Genomic DNA, 24,713 nt, shown 5'->3' with positions numbered 1-24,713 from the left:
GAAGAAGTGGTACTCACACAGATTAGAATAGGCCATACTCATCTGACTCACCTCCATCTGCTGACAGGCAATGACCCTCCTCAGTGTTCACACTGCTCAGAACATCTGACAGTTAAACATGTTTTGATTGACTGTCCACATTATCAATAACATCAAACTTCAATATTTATTTCTCTGGCTATTCTCTGAGAATCAGTGACATTAAATCATATTATCGTAGAGGAGGCAAATATTAAGGAACGTTACTGTTTTTTGAAACAAATTGGAATGTATGATCGAATATGAATAGTTTCTGAGCTGAAATGAATTGAGCTGGCTTCATATTAATTGTTTTTTAACATTCCTACGAGCATAATCTGTGCTTGTTAGCAGGAGAATCTGTTTCTATAGGGATGGGATACACTTTAATGGAAAGGGTGCAAGAATAGGTGCACTATAGCCACAGCAACTTTTGTGCCATTAAACACACACACACACACACACACCAAGGCTACCTGTGCCTTGAAACTTAATTAATTAAAGGGAAAATTTTCATCCACCCCACCACCCACCCAGCTGAAAGAATGAAAAATGTGTGCTGAAATATACTACCTATTTAAATTTCACTGGATTTAAGATAAGCACCCTGCAAATATTGCGGTATGTAACACATGTCATAAAGTTGTAGAAGTTGCAGTTAAATGTAATGGAAATTGCTCATGACCCTGTGCTAAGGGTGCAGCTGAATTTTCAGCATGGAAAAAAATTGATTTGCAAGTCTTGACTTGCAGTAACTGCAAATAACACCTCCTGTGTTGCGAGACCATCACATTCTGTCCCAGGGTTGAATTGGCTTTTGCCTTTTCAGGCAAACAGGAAATATTGTGCAAAAAGGATAGGTGGAATAGGAACAGTATGTCTGCCAGAGGCAAATTTTTGATGAAGTAGTGCAGATATTAGCATTAGCATTAGTAGAGGCATATGATGCAAGAAAGCAAGCTTATGCAGCATCAGCCAAAAAAAAACTTCCACTTCACCCCTCCGTTCGTTCGAAATACCTGTCCAGCTGAGCCTTAAATTTATTTAGGCTATCAACTTCCACAACAAGGGATGGAAGTCTGTTCCACCAACCAACTACCTGCTGGCTAAAGGCAAATTTCCGCACATCTATCCTACATCTCTCTTTCCTCAATTTGAATTTATGCCCTCTCAGGTGATTATTCTGAGCAAGAGGCAGAATCTCATCAGCATTGAGCATGCTCAAACCATTCAAGGCTTTGTACATCTCTATCAGATCACCTTGCAGGTGCCTAGTCTCCAGACACTGTATTTGCAAAACTTAAGCCTTTCTTCATAAGTAGTAGTAGTAGCAGGGGCATTTGATGCAAGAAAGCAAGTGTATGAGCTTATGCAGCATCAGCCAAAAAAAAAAAAAAAAAACGCACCATTCCCTCCAAATGCCTGTTTAGTTCCTCCTTAAATTTATTCAACCTATCAACTTCCACAACGACAGATGGAAGCCTGTTCAGCAATTAACCGCACATATAATCTACATCTGTCTTTTCTTAATTTGAATTTATGCCCCCTTAGGTTCGTAATCTGAACAAGTGGAAGGATCCCATCAGAATTCAGCGTGCTCAACCCATTCAAGGCTTTATATACCTCAATCAGATCACCGTGCAGGTGCCTAGTCTCCAGCCACTGCAATTTGCAGAATTTAAGCCTCTCTTGGTAAGAGGATCTCTTCATTCCCCTCACCAATCTTGTTGCCCTTCTCTGTACACGCTCAAGTAAATCTACATCCTTCCTAAATGAGGCCTCCAGACCTGTACGCAGTACTCAAGGCATGGCCTGACCATTGCCTTATACAGAGGGATAATCACCTCCTTTTCCCTGCTAGCAAAATTCCTATATATCATTGACAAAACCCCATGACCTGCCCTGGCAGCCTGTCTGCATTGCTCAGAAAACTTCATATCTGACTGCACAATTACTCCCAGGTCTTTTTCATTTTCTAGCACCTTAAGTGTAGTACCGACACAGTTGGTACGTTTCTCTGGGGTTACTTCTACCCATATGCAGTACTTTGCATTTGTCAAGGTTAAACTTCAGTTGACACTTCTTAGCCGATCTGCCCAAATTATCTAGATCCTGTTGCAGTAGCACACTGCCATTACTGTCATTAACAACCCTGCCAACCTTTGTATCATCTGGAAACTTCGACATTAAGCCCGATATACCTTCATCAATATCATTGATAAATATACAAAACAACAGTGGACCTAACACTGAACCTTGTGGGACTCCACTAATAACATTAGTCCAAGAAGAGCAGCACCCATTGATTACCACCCTCTGTCTTCTAGCACTTAACCATCCTTTTATCCATTGTAGCAACTTACCCTCAATACCATTCTGCTCCAATTGGTACAATAGTCTTCCATGCGCAACAGTGTCAAAAGCTTTCCTGAAATCCAAATATATGATATCAGAATTATTTATTGCATCCAGTTCCTTTGTAACCACATCATAATATCCTATCAAATTTGTCAGACAAGACTTTCCCTTAACAAACGCATGCTGTTTGTTAAGAATCTTGTTGTCAACAAGATTAGTTATCACTAATCTTGTTGACCTTCTCTGTATTTGTTCCAGCAGCTCTACATCCTTCTTGAAATGAGGCCTCCAGACCTATATATAGTACTCAAGATCTGGCCTGACCATTGCCTTATACAAGCGAATAATTACCTCCTTATCCCTGCTAGAAAAATTCCTGTATATCATTGATAAGACATCATGTGCTATTCTTGCAGCCCATCTGCACTGCTCAGAGAACTTCATATCTGCCTGCACAATTACCCCCAGGTCCTTTTCATTCTCTACCACTGTCACTGTAGTAGCACAGAGTTGATACGTTGCTCTGGGTTGCTGTTCCCCATATGTAGTACTTTACATTTGTCAATGTTAAACTTCATTTGCCACATCTAAGCCCATCTGCTCAACCTTTCCAGATCCTGTTGCAGCAGCATAGCATCATTAGTGTCCTTAACAACCCTGCCACCTTTGTATTATCTGTAAACTTGGACATTAAGCTTGATATACCATCATCAATATTATTTATAAATACAGAAAACAATAATGGACCCAACACTGAACCTGAGGGACTCCACTAATAACATTAGTCCACGATGAGCAGTGTCCATTGATTACCACTCTGTCTTCTCCCCCCTCAGCCACTCTTTTATCCATTGCCGCAATTTGCCTCCAATGCCACACTGCTCCAATTTGTGCAGTAGTCTTCCATATGCAGCAGTATCTAAAGCCTTTCTAAAATCCAAATATATAATATCAAAGTTATTCCCTGCATCCAGTTCTTTTGTGACTGCATCATAGTATCCAATCAAATTGGTCAGGCAAGACTTCCCCTGAACAAAACCATGCTGTGTCTGAGCTATAACTGAAGTTTTGTCTAGATGATCCTCCAGTGTTTCTTTAACTTCTGCCTCCATTAATTTTTCTGGAACCGAAGGTAAACTCACAGGTCTGTAATTACTTGTGTCAGCCTTTGATCTTCCTTTGTGAATTGGGGTCACATTTGCACATCTCCAGTCTATGGGTACCTCCCTGTAGTCCAAGGATGCTTTCAAAATTATGGCTAAGGGTTTGCTTATTCCTTTGCTGCCTCCTTTAATATAACTGGATATTTTCCATCCAGCCCAGGTGCCTTTCTTGTGTTTATCTTCTACAATTTCTCCTCCACTTAACTCTCAGTTATTACAAGATTATCTAGCTTACTGCCAGAGTTGAATACACCTCTGGCATTCCCCTCGCATGAATAACTCCTCATGCGTGAATGTCGGTGCAAAATATTCATTTAGTTTGTTAGCTACCTGAGCAGGATCTTCAAAAGTTGAACCATCAATATCAAGTGGACCAATCTGATCGATCCCCTTCCTTCTAGAGTTTACATTAGTAAAGAACTCTTTGCTGTTTTTCTTTGCATCCCTTGCCAAAGATTTCTCGTAATCTGCCTTTACCTGCCTAATCTCCTTTGTAACTTGGTTACAGATCAACTTATATCTATCATAGGCTTCTGTGTCAGGTGTTAATTTATATGAATCCCATGCATTTTTCTTCTCTGCGATATGTCTCATTAGTTCATCCGACATCCATTTAGGCCTAAACCTTGAACAATATTTCTTAGTTGGTATGTAAAGCCTAGTAGCTTCCAAGATAAGTTCACTGAATGCTTCCCATTTCGAATTTGCTGTTGGTAACGTCATCAGTTGGTCTCACTGTATAGAATTTAAATTCTGTCTCAGACCATAGTAGTCGCCTTTACGAAAGCAATAACACTTCCCTTTACCCTTGATGGTAGTTACCTCTTTGAATAAATCCCACTTTAGCACACTGTGATCGCTGCCACCTAGTGGTTCCTCTATCTGCAGATTCGTAATGCATGAAGAATCACTACTGATAATCAAATCAAGAGTATTACTCCCTCTAGTTGCCTCCAGAACATGCTGGTGTAGAAAACAATCATCCAATAAATCAACAAAAGCCTTGCTAGTGTGTGAGTGACCAAACCACAAATTCCAGTCAATATCTGGGAAATTAAAATCCCCCATTATAAGACACTCTGATTTACAGGCCCACTATTTCCCTGTACAGTTCCTTATTATACTCATCAGAATCATTAGCATTTAGCATTAGTAAGGGCATATGATTCAAGAAAGCAAGCTTATTCAGCTTCAGCCAAAAAAAAAAAAAAAACACACACACAACCACTACTCCCATTTCACCCCTCCGTTCGTTCGAAATGCCTTTCCAGCTGAGCTTTAAATTTGTTTAGGCTATCAACTTCAACAACAAGTGATGGAAGTCTATTCCACAAACCAACTGCCCGCTGGCTAAAGACAAATTTCTGCACATCTATCCGACATCTGTCCTTCCTCAATTCGAATTTATGCCCTCTCAGGTGATTATTCTGAGCAGTATGAAGAATCCCATCGGCATTGAGCATGCTCAAGCCATTCAAAGCCTTATACACTTCGATCAGATCACCTCGCCGATGCCTAGTCTCCAGACTCTGTAATTTGCAAAACTTAAGCCTTTCTTCGTAAGAGCAACCCTTTGTTCCATTCACTAATCTTGTTGCCCTTCTCTGTACTCGTTCCAGCAGCTCTACATCCTTCTTAAAATGAGGCCTCCAGACCTGTATACAGTACTCAAGGTGTGGCCTGACCAATGCCTTATACAAGGGAATAATCACATCCCTATCCCTGCTAGAAAAATTCCTGTATATCATTTACAAGACACCATGAGCTACTCTTGCAGCTCGTCTGCACTGCTCAGAGAACTTCATATCTGCCTGCACAATTACCCCCAGGTCCTTTTCATTCTCTACTGCTGTCAGCGTAGTACCACAGAGTTGATACGTTGATCTGGGGTTACTGTTTCCCATATGTAGTACTTTACATTTGTCAATGTTAAACTTCATTTGCCACCTCTCAGGCCATCTGCTCAACCTTTCCAGATCCTGTTGCAGCAGCAGCATAGCATCAGTAGTGTCCTTAACAACCCTGCCACCTTTGTATCGTCTGCAAACTTGGACATTAAGCTTGATGTTTAGATTTTTATTTATCTCCTTCATAATGGTGATACTGTTAGTACAAGAACTGAAATTAGATTTTTTAATAAGTTGGTAAGCCACGTGTAATGTTCCCTAAGCCTAACCAAGTCACTATCTTTGTTCATTAAATAATTTTGATGTTTATATATGCTTTTATAAATCTTTAAGTGACCGAGAAGGTTGTGCTGCATTATTTTTTTAATTGGTTATTTATTTTTTGCACAACAATGCTTTTTATAATTATATGTTGTATATGGTTTATATGAAACCTCTTTCATTGAATTACGACGTTGTGCAGAAACGTATAAATATAACCCCAGGGGCTCACATCTGGTGAGTATGGGCTTGGCACACCCAGGGTCCTGAGCTGGATATTATCATTTTTCTCTTTCTTGGTGGTTCTCTTCTACTTTTGACTCTCTTTCTCTCTCAGGGTAACTGGAGATTTTTTTTTTTTTTTTTTTTTTTTTTTTGGCTGCGTCATAAGCCTCAGGCTGCCTTGCACCCTATAGCTAATAATATACCATCATCAATATCATTTATAAATACAGAAAACAACAATGGACCCAACACTGAACCCTGAGGAACTCCACTAATAACATTAGTCCACGTTGAGCAGTGTCCATTGATTACCACTCTCTGTCTTCTGTCACTCAACCATCCCTTTATCCATAGCAGCAATTTGCCTCCAGTGCCACACTGCTCCAATTTGTGCAACAGTCCTCCATGCGCAACAGTATCAAAAGCCTTTCTAAGATCCAAATATATAATATCAAAGTTATTCCCTGCATCCAGTTCTTTTATGACTACATCATAGTATCCAATCAGATTGGTCAGACAAGACCTGCCCTTAACAAAATCATGCTGTGTCTGAGCTATAACTGAATTCTTGTCTAGATGATCCTGCAGTGCTTCTTTAACCAGTGCCTCCATTAATTTTTCTGGAACCGAAGTTAAACTAACAGGTCTATAATTACTTGTATCACCCTTTGATCCTCCTTTGTGAATTGGGGTTATATTTGCACATCTCCAGTCTATGGGTACCTCCCCTGAGTCCAAAGAAGCTCTCATAATTATGTCTAGAGGTTTGCTTACTTCCTTTGCTGCCTCCTTTAATATAACTGGATAGATCCCATCCACCCCGGGTGCCTTTTTTATGTTTATCCTCAACAATTTCTCCTCCACTTTCCTCTCAGTTATTAGAAAATCATCTAGCTCACTGCCAATCTGTACTTCACCTACGACATTCCCCTTCCTGAATAACTCCTCATGTGTGAATGTAGATGCAAAATACTTGTTTAGATTGTTAGCCACCTGAGCAGGAATCAACTGTTGAACCATCAACATCCAGTGAACCAATCTGATTCATCCCTTTCCTTCTTGAGTTTAAATAGGTAAAGAACTCTTTTCTGTTTTTCTTTGCATTATTTGCCAAGGATTTCTCATAATCTGCCTTTGCCTGCCTAATCTCCTTTGTGACTTGGTTACAGACCAACTTATATCTATCATAGGCTTCCATGTCATCCATTAATTTGTATGTATCCCATACATTTTTCTTCTCTGCCATACGTCTCATTAGTTCATCTGACAACCATTTAGGCCTGAACCTTGAACAATATTTCTTGGTTGGTATGTAAAGCCTGGTAGCTTCCAAGATTAGTTCCTTGAATGCTTCCCATTTTGAATTTGCTGTTGGTAACATCATCAGTTGGTCCCACTGTATAGAATTTAAATACTGTCTCAGACCATCATAGTCGCCTTTACGAAAGCAAAAAACCTTCCCTTTACCTCTGATGATAGTTACCTCTTTGAGTAAATCCCACTTCAGCACACTGTGATCCCTGGTTCCTCCGTAGCCAGGTGGGCAGGAGCAGCAGTGCGTAGCACACGCGTCTTGATTAGACCGGGGTTCGAGCCCGTGACCACCAAATACGGAGGATGCGGAAAGGTCAGGGATGATCACCGCATATTCCCGGAGCAATATGGCCTTAGTTGCTAATGATCCTAAAAAACCAAATAACGAAAAAAAATAACAATAACTGTGATCACTGCCACCTAGTGGTTCCTTTATCTGCAGATTCGTAATGCATGAAGAATCACTACTGATAATCAGGTCAAGAGTATTACTCCCTCTAGTTGCCTCCCGAACATGCTGGTGTAGAAAACAATCCTCCAATACATCCACAAAAGCCTTGCTAGTATGTGAGTGACCAACCCACAAATTCCAGTCAATATCTGGGAAATTAAAATCCCCCATTATAAGACTCTCTGATTTACTGGCCCATTCTATTTCCCTGTACAGTATCTTATTATACTCATCGGAGTCATTAGGCCTATAGCACACTCCTACTCTCAATTTTGATTTACCTATGCTTATGTCACACCAAACTGACTCGACACTGCCCTGTCCATCGATGTCGACTGGCTTCACTTCCTTGGTTTTTATGTGTTTCTTAACTAATAGCATAACCCCTCCTCCCTTCCTATCCTGTCTATCCTTTCTGTAGACGTTGTACTCCCCAAATTCCAGTTCGGCATTCCTTATATCTGTGTGACACCATGTCTCTGATATCCCAAAAATATCTGCCTTTGATGTTTTGAGCAATACCTGAAATTCATCAAATTTATTTACTAAACTCCTAGCATTGGTGTACACGCAAGTATACATGCACCTGTTTCTATTCTTAGCTACCCTAACACAACCCATGTGTTTACTTGTACCGCAATGACTTCCAGCAGTCTCTGAAACATCCTGCATCTTGTTTTTCAGGCTTCTGCTCATTCCAATAGAAGCAGTGCAAGAATCTCTTTCACCTCTGCCGGTGGCTACTGTTAATCTATTAGTCTTTGTCTCCCCCCAAGCTAGCAGTTTTCCGACCCACCTAACACTGCCTCGATAGCATCAGCAAATATTCTTGCACCCTTTCTATTTAAGTGTATCCCATCCCTGTAGAAGCAATCTCTCCTGTTAACAAGTACAGTCCAGGCTGAAAAAAATTCTACCCCTTGAGCCTTGCACAATCTTTCCAGGGCCGAATTGATCAACAAGGCTCTCATCATATACTCCCTCCTATCGTGTCTGGGCAGAATTGCAGACACTTTCAAATTCAACCCTACTTCACGGCTTTTTTTCAACAGTGACCTGTACTTGTTAAGTAATTCCGCTGGTCTCCTACTCTTAATATCATTAGTGCCAACGTGTACAACTGTATCACCTTTTGTGCCCTTAAAAGATGATATCCGCTCTACAATGTCATCAACCTTTGCCCCTGGCAGACATACCCTGGTCCTGTTCCACCTATCCTTTTTACAAAGCATGTTACCCAAGGGGGGAACATGCCTATTAGACCTATAACACACTCCTACTCTCAATTTTGATCTCCCAATGCTTATGTCATACCAAACTGACTTGACACTGCATTGTCCAGCGATGTCAAATGGCTTCACTTCCTTGGATTTTGTGTTTCTTAACTAATAGCATAACCCCTTCTTCCTTCCTATCCTGTCTATCCTTTCTGTAGACGTTGTACTCCCCAAATTCCAGTTCTACATTCCTTATATCTGTGTGACACCATGTCTCTGATAGCCGAACAATATCCACCTTTGATGCTTTGAGAAATACCTCAAATTCATCAAATTTATTTGCCAAACTCCTCGCATTGGTGTACACGCAAGTATACATGCACCTGTTCTTTTTCTTAGCTACCCTAACACAACCCATGTGTTTACTTGTACCGCAATGACTCCCAGCAGTCTCTGAAATATCCTGCATCTTGTTTTCCAGGCTTCTGCTCATTCCAATAGAAGCAGTGCAAGAATCACTTTCACCTCTTTCAGTGGCTACTGTTAATCTATTAGTCCTTGTATCCCCCCAAGCTAGCAGTTTTCCGACCCACCTAACACTGCCTTGATAGCATCAGCAAATATTCTTGCACCCTTTCTATTTAAGTGTATCCCATCCCTGTAGAAGCGGTCACTTCTGTTAACAAGATATCATCTTTTAAAGGCACAAAATATGATATTGTTGTACATGACATTTAGAATAGGAGATCTGTGCACTTTCTAAGCAAGAACAGGACAATGGTTGGTGAGAAAAACTCACAAGTTTGAGTTAAATTTTAAATTGTCTTCAATTCTACACAGACATAGGAGGTAGTATATTATGAAAGCCATTCAGTTTTAGAAAGATGTACAAGGCTTGTGGGATAGAATTGTTCCCAACATGATCTGTGCTTGTTAGCAGAAGAATTGTTTCTATAAGGATGGGATACACTTAAAGAAAAAGGGTGTGAGATTATTTTCCAGTACTGTCAGCACAGTGTAAGGCAGCTCAGAAAACTGCTAGCTTTAAAGAGGGAGGATACTCAGCTTACACAGATTGTAATAGCTTAACAGTAGCCACAGACAGTGGTTAAAGTGATTCTTGCACTGCTTCTATTGGAATTCTGTTCGAGTAGGAGACTGGTGGAATTACTTAACAAGTACAAGTCAATGCTGAAAAAAAAACTGTGAGTTAGGGTTGAATTTGAAAGTATCTGCAATTCTGCCCAGACATGATAGGAGGGAGTATATGATGAGAGCCTTGTCAATCAATTCGGCACTGGAGAGATTGTGGAAGGCTCAAGGGGTAGAATTTTTTCAGCCTGATCTGTGCTTGTTAACAGGAGAGACTGCTTGTACAGGGATGGGATACACTTAAATAGAAAGGGTGCAAGAATATTTGCTGATGCTATCAAGGCAGTGTTAGGTGGGGCGGAAAACTGCTAGCTTGGGGGGTTCCAAGGACTAATAGATTAACAGTAGCCGCTGGCAGAGGTGAAAGTGATTCTTGCACTATTTTATTGAAATGCTATTGAGCAGCAGACTGGAAAGCAAGGCAATGGGGATTTCCAGGACTGCTGGGAGTCATAGTGGAAGAAGTAAATATGTGGGCCATGTTAGGGTAACTAAGAGTAGAAACAGGTGCATGTATACTTGCATGTACACCAATGATAGGAGTATAGTTAATAAATTTGATGAGCTTGAAGTGCTAGTCAAGGCATCAATCAAAGGCAGATATTGTCAGAATATCAGAGACATGGTGTCACACAGACATAAGCAGTGCAGAACTGGAATTTGCGGAGTACAATGTGTACAGAAAGGATACAGGACAGAAAGGGAGGAGGGGTTATGCTGTTAGTTAAGAAACACATAAAATCTAAGGAAGTGCTTCCAATTGATTTTGGTGGACAATGCAATGCTGAGTCTATTTGGTGTGACATAAGCACTGGGATCTCAAAATTGAGAGTAGGAGTGTGTTATAACCCAAATGAATCTGATGAGTATAATGAGCAGTTGTGCAGAGAAATAGAGTGAGCCAGTAAATCAGAGTGTCTTATAATGGGGATTTTTATTTCCCAGCGATTGACTGGAATTTGTGGGTTGGTCACTTACACACTAGCAAGGCTTTTGTGGATTTATTGGATGATTGTTTTCTACCGCAGCATGTTGAGGAGGGAACTAGAGGGAATAATACTCTTGATCTGATTATCAGTAGTGATTCTTCATGCATCAAGAATCTGCAGATAAAGGAACCACTAGGTGGCAGTGATCATAGTGTGTTGTTGTTGTTATTTGGTTTTTAGGAGCATTATCAACTAAGGCCATATTGCTCCGGGAATATGCGGTGGTCATTCCCTGATCTTTCCGCATCCTCTGTATTTTGATGGTGACTGGCTCGAACCCCGGTATAATCAAGAAGTGTGTGCTACGCACTGCTGCTCCTTACCACCTGGCTACGGAGGCACCTGATCGCAGTGTGCTGAAGTGGAATTTAATCAGAGAGGTAACTACCATCATGGGTTAAAGGGAAGGGTTTTTGCTTTCGTAAAGGTGAATACGGTAGTCTGAGACAGTATTTAAATTCTATACGGTGGGACCAACTGATGATGTTACCAACAGTAAATTCAAAATGTGAAGAATTCAAAGAATTAATCTTGGAAGCTACTAGGCTTTTCATACCAACAAAGAAATATTGTTCAAGATTTAGGCCTAAATGGATGATAAATGAAACTAATTAGACATGTAACAGAGAATCAAAATGCATGGGATACATATAAATTAACATGTGACACAGAAGCCTACAATAGATATAAGCTAGCCTGTAACCAAGTTACAAAGGAGGTTAGGCAAGTGAAGGCAGATTATGAGAAATATTTGGCAAAGGATGCAAAGAGTTCTTTACTTATGTAAATTCTAGAAGGAAGGAGATGAATCGGATTGGTCCACTTGAGATTGATAGTTCAACTATTGATGATCCTGCTCAGGTAGCTAACAAACTAAATGAATATTTTGCATCTACATTCACACATGAGAAGTTATTCATGGAGGGGAATGCCAGAGGTGTATTCAACTCTGGCAGTAAGCTAGATAATCTTGTAATAACTGAGAGTAAAGTGGAGGAGAAATTGTTGAAGATAAACATAAGAAAGGCACCTGGGGTGGATGGAATCTATCCAGTTATATTAAAGGAAGCAGCAAAGGAAGAAAGCAAACCCTTTCTTCTCCAGTCCATGGAGGTACCCATTGACTGGAGAATGTGCAAATGTGACCCCAATTCACAAAGAAGGATCAAAGGGCAACACAAGTAATTATAGACCTGTTAGTTTAACTTCTGTTCCAGGAAAATTAATGGAAGCACTGGTTAAAGAAGCACTGCAGGATCATCTAGACAAGACTTCAGTTATAGCTCAGACACAGCATGGGTTTGTTAAGGGGAAGTCTTGTCTGACAAATTTGATTGGATACTGTTATGTAGTCACAAATGAACTGGATGCAAAGAAAAACTTTGATATCGTATATTTGGATCTTTGATACTGTTGCACATGGAAGACTGCTGCACCAATTGGAGCAGTGTGGCATTGGAGGTAAATTGCTGCTATGGATAAAGGGGTGGTTGAGGGGGGAGAAGACAGTGAGTGGTAATCAATGGCCACTGCTCATCGTGGACTAATGTTATTAGTAGAGTCCATCAGGGTTCAGTGTTGGGTCCATAGTTGTTTTCTGTATTTATAAATGATACTGATGATGGTATATCAGGTTTAGTGTCAAAGTTTGCAGATGATACGAAGGTTGGCAGGGTTGTTAATGACACTAATGACAGTACACTGCTGCAACAGGATCTAGAAAAGTTGAGCAGTTGGGCTGAGAGGTGGCAAATGAAGTTTAACATTGACAAATGTTAAGTACTACATATGTGAAGCAGTAATTCCATAGTAACGTAACAACTCTGTGGTACCACACTGACAGTGGTAGAGAATGAAAAGGACCTGGGGGTAATTGTGCAGGCAGATATGAAGTTTTCTGAGCAGTGCAGATGGTCTGCAAGCGTAGCTCATGGTGTTTTGTCAATGATATACAGGAATTTTTCTAGCAGGGATAAGGAGGTGATTATCTACTTGTATAAGGCAATGGTCAGGCCACACCTTGAATACTGTATACAGGTGTGGAGGCTTCATTTTAAGAAGGATGTAGAGCTGTTGGAACCAGTACAGAGAAAGGCAACAAGATTAGTGAACAGAACAAAGGGTGTTGCTGTTACGAAGAAAGGCCTAAGTTTTGCAAATTACAATGTCTGGAGACTAGGCACCTGTGAAGTGATCCGATTGAGGTGTATAAAGCCTTGAATGGTTTGAGCATGCTCAATGCTGATGGGATTCTTCCTCTTGGTCAGAATAATCACCTGAGAGGGCATAAATTCAAATTGTGGAAAGTCAGTTGTAGGACAGATGTGCAGAAGTTTGCCTTTTGTCGGCGGGTGGTTGATTGTTGGAACAAACTTCTATATGTCGTTGTAGAAGTTGATAGCTTAAATAGATTCAAGGCAGAACTTGACAAACATTTGGCATGAGGGGATGGGTGAATATGGTTTTTTTTTTTATTTTTTGGCTGATGCTATATAAGCTTGCTTTCCTTGAATCATGTGCCCGTGCTAATGCTAAAATCATAACGTATGGGGTATCAGTGCCTTGTCTTTCCAGTGCCCAAAACATTGCCTTATGCTGTATGGAGTCAAATGCTTCTTCCTAATCCACAAATCCAGACATAATGGTGTTTTATATTCATTTACTTTCTCCATTAGCTGTGATATTACATGAAGGTGGTCCATAGTTGAGACTTCTGTCGTAAAGCCAGCTTGCTCTTTTGGTTGATTCTCATCAAAGAATAGGGGCTCGCATCTGGTGAGTATGGGCTTGGCACACCCAGGGTCCTGAGCTGAATATCATAATTCTTCTCTTTCTTGGCGATTCCCTTCTACTTCTCTCTCTCTCTCTCTCTCTCTCTCAGGGTAATTTGGGCATTTTTTTTTTTTTTTTTTTTTTTTTTTTTTTTTGGCTGGTGCAGCATAAGGTTCAGGCTTTATTGCACCATATGGCTAATAAAAATAATAATAAAATAAATGTGCAGCATCATGGAAAGCAAGGTGTCGGGGATTTCAAGACCTGCTGTGGATGATCATAGAACAAGTAAATATGTGCTATGTTAGAGTAACTAAGAGTAAAGTACAGGTGCATGTATACTTGCATGTACACCAATGCTCAGAGCATAGTAAATAATTTTGTTGAATTTGAAGTACTGATCAAGTCATCAAATGCAGACATTGTGAAAATATCAGAGACATTGTGTGACTCAAATATAAGGGATGGAGAATTTTAATGTGGGGAGTACAGTGTGTTCAAAAAGAATAGACAGGGCAGGAGGAGGAGAGGAGTTATGTTCTTTGTTAAGAAGCACAGAAAATCTAAGGCAGTGTGTACAGTTGACATGGATAGTAAGTGCAATGGTAAGTTGGTTTGGTGTAACGCAAGCGTTGGTAAAGCAGAAGTGAGTGTAGAATTATGTTATAGTCCTTATGAGCTGTACAGAGAAATAATGGGCCAGTAAATCAGAATGCCTTATAATGGAGGATTTTAACTTCCCACATATTGACTGGAATTTGTGGATTGGTCACTCAGACACTAGCAAGACTTTTGTGAATTTATTTGATGACTGCAACATGTTTGGGAGGCAACTAGAGGCAGTAATACTCATTACCAGTAGTGATTATTCATGCATTAAGAATATGCAAATAAAGGAACCGGTAGGTGCCACTGTATTGATGTAGGATATAATTAAAGAGGTATCTTCCATCAAGGGAAGGGTTTTTGCTTTTGTAAAGGTGGCAACAGTTATCAGAGACAATTTTTAAGTTGGTTTGGTGTAACGCAAGCGTTGGTAAAGCAGAAGTGAGTGTAGAATTATGTTATAGTCCTTATGAGCTGTACAGAGAAATAATGGGCCAGTAAATCAGAATGCCTTATAATGGAGGATTTTAACTTCCCACATATTGACTGGAATTTGTGGATTGGTCACTCAGACACTAGCAAGACTTTTGTGAATTTATTTGATGACTGCAACATGTTTGAGAGGCAACTAGAGGCAGTAATACTCATTACCAGTAGTGATTATTCATGCATTAAGAATATGCAAATAAAGGAACCAGTAGGTGCCACTGTATTGATGTAGGATATAATTAAAGAGGTATCTTCCATCAAGGGAAGGGTTTTTGCTTTTGTAAAGGTGGCAACAGTTATCAGAGACAATTTTTAAACTCTATATAGTTGGGACCAACTGATGATGTTACCATCAGCAAATTCTAAATGGGAAGCATTCAAGGAAATAATCATTGAAGCTGCTAGGCTCTTCATAGCCTAGTAGCTTCAATTATTATTTAAACTAAGAAAAAGTGTTCAAGCTTGAGACCTAAATGGATGTCAACAGTTATCGAAGGAGTGGTGTCAATAAAATGGCTGAATTTGTACTCCTGGTTAGGATAACTAATGCTTACATAACAGGGTTAACAGAAAAGTGGTGCCATCCAGAAATTGGGGATGATAAGTTCCACTGTGGTATGTATTTAGGGAAGATAGGATAGCTAGTGGTGTCATGCTTCTTATAAAAAGCAGCCTGAATGCAAAAAAGTGATTCTGCTGAGTTTGAAGTTATGTATGCAAAACGGCCTCCGTAGCCGAGTGGGCAGGAGCGGGAGTGCAGTAGCACACGCTCTTTGAGTAGACCGGGGTTCAAGCCCCTGACTGCTGAATACGGTCGATCTGCCAACCCGCACTGGACCAGCGTGGCAGATTATGGTCCATTTCCCTCAGTATGAATTGTTGAGGAGGCTTCCATCCTGCAGTGGGTTGATAATGGCTGCACTTTACTTTTTATGCAAGCATAGAATGTATGTGGCATGAGTAAGTTTGAAGTAAGGGTATAATTAGAGTGGGAGTAATCTACAGACAAGAAGATTGTGAAGAATATGATGCAAATGGAATGGGCAAGCAAGTGTGAACGTCTTATTATGGGTGATTTCAATCTGCCCCTGGTTGGTTTGTTTGTCTGGTAGGTTGGTTTGTTCAGTCAGTCGGTTGGTTGGCTTGTTTGTTGGTTAGTTAGTTAGTTATACAAGGTGTGAGAATATTCTTGATCTCATCATTACTCATGAATTAGATGACATCACAGAGCTTAAAATACAAGAACGATCAACAGGTAGTGATCATGCAGTCGTCAGTTGGAAAATGAAAAAAAGAATTGCAGCAGTTAAATGTAGAGTCATGGGTTTTAATTTCAAAAGAGGTGACTTTGATAGTTTAAGGTGCTATATGGCATCTATTAATTGGCTGATTTGCAGGCAAATACACTTGAATTATGTAATACCTTCTAAAGCAAAAATCAGAGAAGCCATGAATGTATATATACCTTTAAGAAAATATTGCAGCAGGAGGATTCCAAAATGGATGAATGGGTAGCTGGTTGGTCAAATAGAGCACAAAAAGATAGTATGGGACAGTTACAGAGCAATGAAATGTACTGAAACCTAAAACTGCTAAAAGTTGATTTGTAATAGTACCGCAGCTAAGTTTAGAGAGGCGAACACTTTGAGAAGACACTAGCTAAGAGAGCAAAAAATAAGTACAAGGAATTTTTCATGTATGTGATACAAGGAAGAAAAAGCCAAATCAGTTTGGACACTTGTGCACTGGGTGTGGGAAAGTCTTAGACAACCCAGCTGATGAATTAAACAAATACTTTGCATTTGTCTTTACTGCTTCATGCTGAGAAAGAGAGCTGTGCAAGTGAAGTTGAGTCATATGAAATTAGTGATTTTTAAATACAGATGGCTGTTTATTAGAAAACTTTCAATCATAAAGCAAGTAAGGCTCCTGGAGTTAATGGGCAGTAATTTTGAGGAAGTGTATATGAACCATTGAAGTTAATTATGAGGGGACATCTTTGGAGTTGGGAAAGCTTTTTTGTATTGGAGGAGTGCCAGCATATCACCAATACTAAAGGTGGTTCTAAAAGCAAAGTTGGTAATTACAGACCGGTTAGTCTGACTTCAGTGGTAGGGAAAAATCTTAGAAACGATTATTGAGAATGCAATCCATGGACATTTAGATAGATATGCTATTCTGAATAACACACAACATGGTTTTGTTAAGAGAAAATCATGTTTAACTAACTTAGTAATCTATTTTGACATAGTTACTGAAGGACTGGATGTAGGAAACAATTTCGACATAGTTTTTCTTTATTTTTTTTTTTTATTTTAGAAAGCCATTTGACTCAGTTCTTCATAAGAGGTTATTATATAAGCTGGAACATGTGGGGATTACTGTAAAAATTCTAAAATGGATTGCTGGATGGATGCAGGGCAGAAGACAGAGCCTTGTAATTAACTGATATTCTTCAGATTTGTGCCAAGTCAGAAATGGGTTCTCCCAAGGATTGGTCAGTTCTTGGAACTTTGTTTCTAATTTTCATAAATGACTTCAACGAAGGGATAGAAGCCTTGACGTCAAAATTTGCAGATGACATAAAGATTGGTAGTGTACTTAATTATCTGTACCAAGCAGTGCCCCCTTCAGGATGACTTGAACAGGCTGCAAGAATGTTCAGAAAAGTGGCAGTTCTGTTTTAATGCAGCAATATTAAGGAATGGCAACCGCAAAATAAATTATAGCTTAGTGGGGGTCGAATTTAAAAACAGTAGAGGAAGGAAAAGATCTAGGAATTATTATATGGACAAATATGAAGTTTTATGAGCAGCTTAAGCAGGCAGCCAGGAAAGTCCATTGGATCCTATCGATAATTTTTTGAACGTTATCTGGTAGAGATATCAAGGTCATCGTCTGACTGTATAAGGCAATTTTAAGACCAAATTTGGAATACTGTGCTCAAGTATGGAGACTTTTTTAAAAAAAGGACATTGAGCTTCTTGAAAGTGTCCAAAGATGGGCAACTAGCGTGGTGAGGTTGGCAAAAGGGCAACCATGTGAGGAAAAACTCCGAATAATGTGTGCTACAGGGCTTGGCAACTAAGCACCTCAGAGGTGACCTGACTGAGGTTTATAAAGATCTGAGAGGGGTTGGGAAAATGAATAAGGTGAAATTTTTACTGTTAGATAATTCTAGAACACAGGAATAAATTCAAATTACAGGGGAAGAGGTTTAGACTAGATTGTTTAAAGTTTTCTTTTAGCCAGCGAGTTGTTGATATCTGGAACAGGTTACTTTCATAGGTGGAACTGATAATTTGAATAAACTCAAGGGTCAACTGGATAGTTACCTATGTGAGGAGGGAAGCAAATAATCTGTATTTTGTTATCTGCTCTTTTGTTTTACTTTTTTTTTTTTATAATACAGCAAAAGCCTGTGACTACCTTGCACTATATGGCTATTGCTATGCCAGATGAACTAATGAGACTCATAGCAGAGAAGAAAAATGCATTGGATGAATATAAATTATCCGGTGATATAGAAGCCTACGGTAGATATAAACTATTCTGTAATCAAGTCACAAAGGAGGTTAAGCAAGCTAAAGCAGATTATGAGAAATCTTTGGCAATGGATGCAAAGAAAAACAGCAAAGACTTCTTTACTTATGTAAACAATTAGAACTCTAACAGAGAGTAAATGATTTTGTAATAACTGAGAGGAAAGTGGAAGAGAAATTGAAGGTAAATATAAGAAAGGGGTGGACGGGATCTATCCAATTATATTAAAGAAAGCAGCAAACCATTAGCTGTATTTAGGAGAGCATCCTAAATATGGTTAATAGTTTCCAGGAAGGTCTCCACATATTGGATATGTGCAAATGTATCACCAATTCACAAAAGGATGGCATGAGTAATTATAGGCCTGTTAGCTTAACTCTTGTTCCAAGGAAAATGATGGAGTCACTGGTTAATGAAGTAATGCAGGACCATTTAGAGAGGAATGCAGTATATTTTAGTTGTAGCATGGGTTTATTAAGGAGAGATCTTGTCTAATTTGATTGAATACTATGATGCAGTTAAAAAGGAACTGGATGCTAAAAATAATTTTGATGTCATATATTGGGATATTGGGAAAGCTTTTGCTGCTGTTGTACATAAAAGACTTGTCCAAATTGGAGCAGTGTGTTGTTAACAAGTTACTGCTATGCATGGTTGAGTAGGAGAAGACAGAGTGGTTATCAGTGGACACTGTTCTGAGTGCTGGGACCTTTGTTGTTTTCTGTATTTATTAACGATATTGATGAGGGTATATCAGACTTAATATCAGGCTTTAAATAGATTGAATGAATTAAATTATTTTGGCATCCTAACTTTTGCTCAAATGATATGTATAAAGGGGTATAATTTTAAATTTAAAAAGAGGGTTTGTTTCAGGATAATGTGAAAAAATTTTCTTTTGAGCAGTGAGTAACTGATTGTTGTAAAAAACTTCCATCTTTTGCTCCGAAGTGGATAGTTTAAATTCAAGGAAGGAAAGACAAGTTATTAGAGGGGCTTAGAGACAGAGATATGTGTTTTTTTATTATTTATATTGTATATCCTTGCATTATTTTCCACTACTAATGCTAACTTTGTTTTTTTCTCTGTAATATACTATAGATTCTTCACTTCTGAGAACCTTTCAAAGTTGTGTGTGTTCTTTTCAGTTGACTAAAATCTTGTAGTTTAGTACTGATTGTTATAAAAATTTTATACTGTTAAAATTATTTTAATTTTCTAAACAGAACAAATGACCAGATCGCGGTATATTATTCAATCTCACAGTGATGAAGGGCAGCCTTGTCCTGAAGAACATCTTCTTCAACATAAACCTTGTCCATTTGTACCTTGTTATCACTGGGAAATTTCCCACTGGTCAGAGTGTCAGCTAGAGGTAAAGTTTGCCTTTTAAAAATTAGAATTTTAATCAGTATTTGGAAATAAAATGTTTAAATTTTATTAGTCTTGTATAAAAAAGCATGTATTATTAAAATCTTCTGTCAATGCACAAACATCACCAATTCATTCAATTCATTTATCTGGGTAGGAGTTATGTATGGTATTTTTTCGGAAATGTATTTAACAGTTTTATTTGTACAGTAAAACTCCATTATAATGAATACATGACATTTTAATGAAATTTTTGCTATAATGAAAATATATTTAGGATCCAGCCAACTTTACCATATTACTAATGCTTTGTAAGTCTTGTTTGAATACAGTATTTTTGAAAAACAAAATTAGTACAATGAATTATTTTGTGCACCTATGCTAAGTTATCGGTTTAGAAGAAAAGAAATTTTTCCAGGAAATTATGTATGGCACTGGGTAGCTGAAATTGTAAATATAGATATGGGAATCTTTTCTTTATTAAAAAGAAAAAATATATATATATATGGCAGAATAATTCAGTATTATTCCCTCTGAATGAATCGTATTCCTCTCCAAAATCCCTTCAGCATGCAACCAGTACAGAGTTCAAGCAACGCCTACTAGTTTAACTTCTGTTCCAGTGAAAATAATAGAATCACTCTGATTAAAGAAGTAATCAGGACTAATCTAGACAGGAACACAATTAGAAAAATAATTTTTCTAATTGTATTCAAAAAATAATTTCAATATTATATACTTCGATTTCAGGAAAGCTTTTGATACTGTTGCACATAAGACTGCTGTACAAATTTGACATTGACAAATGCAAGGTAATGTGTATGGGTTGCAGTAATCCCAGATTAACATACCAACTGTGTGGTATGCTACGCTCAGGGTAATGGAAAATGAAAAATACCTTGGCTAATTGTGTAATCAGCTATGTTCTCTGAGCAGTGAAAACAGGCTGCCAGAATAGCTCATGAGGTGTTGTCTCAATGATATGGAGCAGGGGTGGCCAACTTAATTTGTGTGCGATCTACTTTTTTCCTTCAAAATGTGCCGCGATCTACCATCTCAAAAATTTCATTGCACATGGTTAAAAAAAAGTTAATCAACACATATTGAAAAATGTTGTTTATAAATTTTAAAATTCAGTACAATTCAGAATTCTTATTTTAAATTCATACGTATTTAAAATTTTAAGTTATGCAATGTTTGTGTCTTCGTGTCATCTGCCAAGCTTTCAAAATCAGGGATATACTGTGATAAGGCCAACCATAAAGAATCTTCTGCGTGCAAGTTTGTAAGAGTAGAGCAATTCTTTGTCTTTGTTTGTTTCAAATACAAAAAGGCCGATTCACATAGATATGTGAACCAAAACAGGAAATTAAAAGTTCACTGTATTTTTTTTACAATTGGGTACTTTTCTCGGCAAACATATTTCCAAAACTTGTTTTCTGATGATCTGGCTTTTAGGAAGATATCGTTTCACAATGTAATTATTTCATTTTCAAGTAATATTTTCTCCATGTGAAAAATCGCAGTGATTTTTTTCTGCAATTTGTGTTGTCTCTAAGTCGACATTAAATGGACAAGAAATATATTGAACAATGTCTTCAATTGTTTTAAAATCACTGAATCTGGTTTCAAAATCATCCACAAGTCTCAATTTCAGAAACATATTTCTGACTATTAAATTCAAAAACAGGATATTTTTGCAAATGATCTTGCATGTTGGCAAAATGGACGAATTTTTTTTTTTTCTTTGAGATCCTTAGCCATTGCCAAAAATTGATATTTATATGCAGAAATACTACTAATCATATCACCCACATTTTTATTTTTCCTTGTAATTCCCAATTCAGATCACTTAATTTACTGGTAAAATCTGCCGAAAAGCCAGACCATACAACCACTCCATATCTTGTAGCTGCTGATAATTATCTCCTTTAATCAACAAATAATCCCCTTTGATCAACAAATTTTTTAATTTGATTCTGTAAATTTCGAAATCTCTGTAGAAACTTACTCCATTTCAGCCACCTAACATTTGTCTGTAATATCAGATCTGGTTCTTTTTCATTGAGTTGCATTTTGAAAAGTCTCCTTTGAAGAGATTGTCCTCTGATGGAATTCACAATTTTGAAAGTGATGTCCATAACACTTTTAGCATTTAATCTTTTACTGGCTAACACTTGTTGGTGGATGATACAGTGGTAACTCAAAAAATCTGATAATTCATCATTCTTTTGGCACAATGCGATGAATCTGTTAAGATGCCTCGTCATTGCTTTAGCTCCATCTGTTGTTACTGATATGAGCTTAAATAGTGGTAATTTAATTTAATTTTTTTCAATAAAATGTTTGAATAAGTTAAAGATATCAAGACTTCTAGAGCTTTCTTTTAACGAAACCATACCCAACAGTTCTTCTCTATTGGCAGAATCATCGAAAACCATATGAATAAAAATGAGCAACTAAGCTGTATCGCTGACATCTGTAGATTCATCCAGTTGTAAAGAAAAGGACACACAATTAACAATTTAATTTCATTTCTGATCTTAAAATTTTGAAAAAGAGAATCTGTTATTTTTAAAAATGTGTCTTTGATGAATTGACCATCAGAAAATGATTTGCATTTTTTTGCAAGAAGATGACTCAATTTAAATGATGCTACAGTCACCGCTTTAGATTGTAAATTAGGTGTCATGAAGAAATTTTGTTGTGCAAATAATCTGGATTTAAGTTCTAATTTATTTTTTCTAAGGTCACTATTCGGCAAAAAATCTGATTGGTATTTACCGTGGAGTGCATTGAAGAGCCTTTCTAAATTTCTTTTTTGGGTATAGCCACAGAAGTATTGCAAATCAAACAGCAACATTTTTCTTTCACCATTACAAAAAAAAGTATTCTAGTTCCCACTCTTGATGAAAATGATACATTTTACTCTTTTTTGTAGTATTCATTTTAAATCAAAAGGTATTAAATTAACATATAAGTACTGTCCAGTTATTAAATCAGCAAAAGCAATGCTTACCAATTAAAACACTAAGTTGCGCGAACCGGAAAAATATTCTGTCTGAACAGCTAATGTAGGATAATTGATGGAAGAGGATTCCCGAATGAGGAAGTTGTTTCCAAAATAACCGGACAAACACACCATCATTTATTGCTCTGTTTGGTTATATCCTTTTAAGAATCAGTTTTGAATGCATATGTGATATTTCTCTAAAGCTATTTCTGGAGGTCACGACCATAAAACAATTTGTATTTTCCGGTTTATTGGGCTTTTCTGTTAGTGCAATCTAATTATAAATGGATAGTAAACTCGGTCTTATTTTTCAGTAATACCGACAGCTGGAATTCTGTAGTATTCATTGTTATGGTGAAATGTGTTTCTCCTTCAATGAAATTTTCAATCATGCAAAAAAAACAAAAATAAATTTTCAAAATCTGCTCTTCATTCCTATTTTTGAAGCTTTGTAAAAAAAAATAAAATAATATAAAATTTTGGTAGTATACCTGACTGCGCAAATCGAGGGATGACTGTATATTTAAAAACACTGTGATCAACCGAAATTAAAGCCGTGATCGATTTGTTGGCCACCCCTGATATAGAGGCAATGGTTCAGCTGCAACTTGAGTGCTGCATACATTTCTGCAGTCATCATTTTAGGAAGGATGTAGATCTTCTGCTGGAATGGGTTCAGAGAAGAGTAACAAGATTGGTGAAGGGAACAGAAGGGTGGTCTAACCAGGGGCTCTATTTCTGGAAAGTGCAGTATCTGGAGACTAGGTATCTGCAAGATGATTTGATTGTGGTGTTTAAAACTTGAAATAGATTGAGCAAGCCCACTGCTGTTATTCTTCCTCTTGCTCAGACTACACATGTGAGGTGGACATAAATTCAAATTGAGGAAGGATGATTGTAGGATGGATGTGTAGAAGTTTGCCTTCAGCCAGTAGATGGTGATTGTTGGAAAAAACTTAGAAGTGGATAGTTTTAATAACGGTTTTAATAATAATTTTAATAACAGGGACCTGGGGGTGGTGGTGCAGGCAGATATGAAGTTCTCTGAGCAGTGCAGACGAGCTGCAAGAGTAGCTCATGGTGTATTGTCAATGATATATAGGAATTTTTCTAGCAGGGATAAGGAGGTGATTATTCCCTTGTATAAGGCAATGGTCAGGCCACACCTAGAGTACTGTATACAGGCCTGGAGGCCTCATTTCAGGAAGGATGTAGAGCTGCTGGAACGAGTACAGAGAAGGGCAACTAGATTGGTGAATGGGACAAAGGGGTTCTCTTACGAAGAAAGGCTTAAGTTTTGCAAATTACAGTGTCTGGAAACTAGGCACCAGCGGGGTGATCTGATAGAGGTGTACAAAGCCTTGAATGGTTTGAGCATGCTCAATGCTGATGGGATTCTTCCTCTAGCTCAGAAAAATCACCTGAGAGGGCATAAATTCAAATTGAGGAAAGACAGATGTAGGATAGATGTGCGGAAATTTGCCTTTAGCCAGCGGGTGGTTGGTGGGTGGAACAGACTTCCATCCCTTGTCGTGGAAGTTGATAGCCTAAATAAGTTTAAGGCTCAGCTGGACAGGTATTTCGAACGAACAGAGGGGTGAAGTGGAAGTGGTTATTTTTATTTATTTATGTTACTTTTTTTTTTTTTTTTTTTTTTTTGGCTGATGCTGCATAAGCTTGCTTTCTTGCATCAAATGCCTCTACTAATGCTAATGCTAATAAGTTCAAGGTTGAACTTGAAGAACCAAAGTATAAAGGAAATGGACAGGTGATGTGGGAATTTTTTTTTTTTTTTTTTTTGCTGAATCTTTATAAGCTTGTTTTCTTGTATCATTTGCAACTACTAATACTAACATTTCACAAA

The 24,713-nt window shown here is 38.1% G+C and overlaps 1 protein-coding gene across 1 annotated transcript in view; it reads left to right on the top strand.

The window, feature by feature from the left end:
* Positions 1-24,713, top strand: part of LOC150080530 (thrombospondin type-1 domain-containing protein 7A-like) — a 1,074,234-nt gene that overhangs the window by 507,594 nt on the left and 541,927 nt on the right. The window contains exon 20 of the mRNA XM_090380722.1: positions 19,692-19,840. Within this exon, the coding sequence (XP_090236848.1) occupies positions 19,692-19,840 (149 nt within the window). The remainder of the gene's footprint in view (positions 1-19,691; positions 19,841-24,713) is intronic.

This window comes from Mastigoproctus giganteus, chromosome 9 (assembly GCF_048544385.1).
Source record: "Mastigoproctus giganteus isolate SK-2022 chromosome 9, ASM4854438v1, whole genome shotgun sequence".
Taxonomy (NCBI): Eukaryota; Metazoa; Arthropoda; class Arachnida; order Uropygi; family Thelyphonidae; genus Mastigoproctus; species Mastigoproctus giganteus.
The sequence above is the reverse complement of the archived record's forward strand: the minus strand, read 5'-3'. Positions and strand labels throughout refer to the sequence as shown.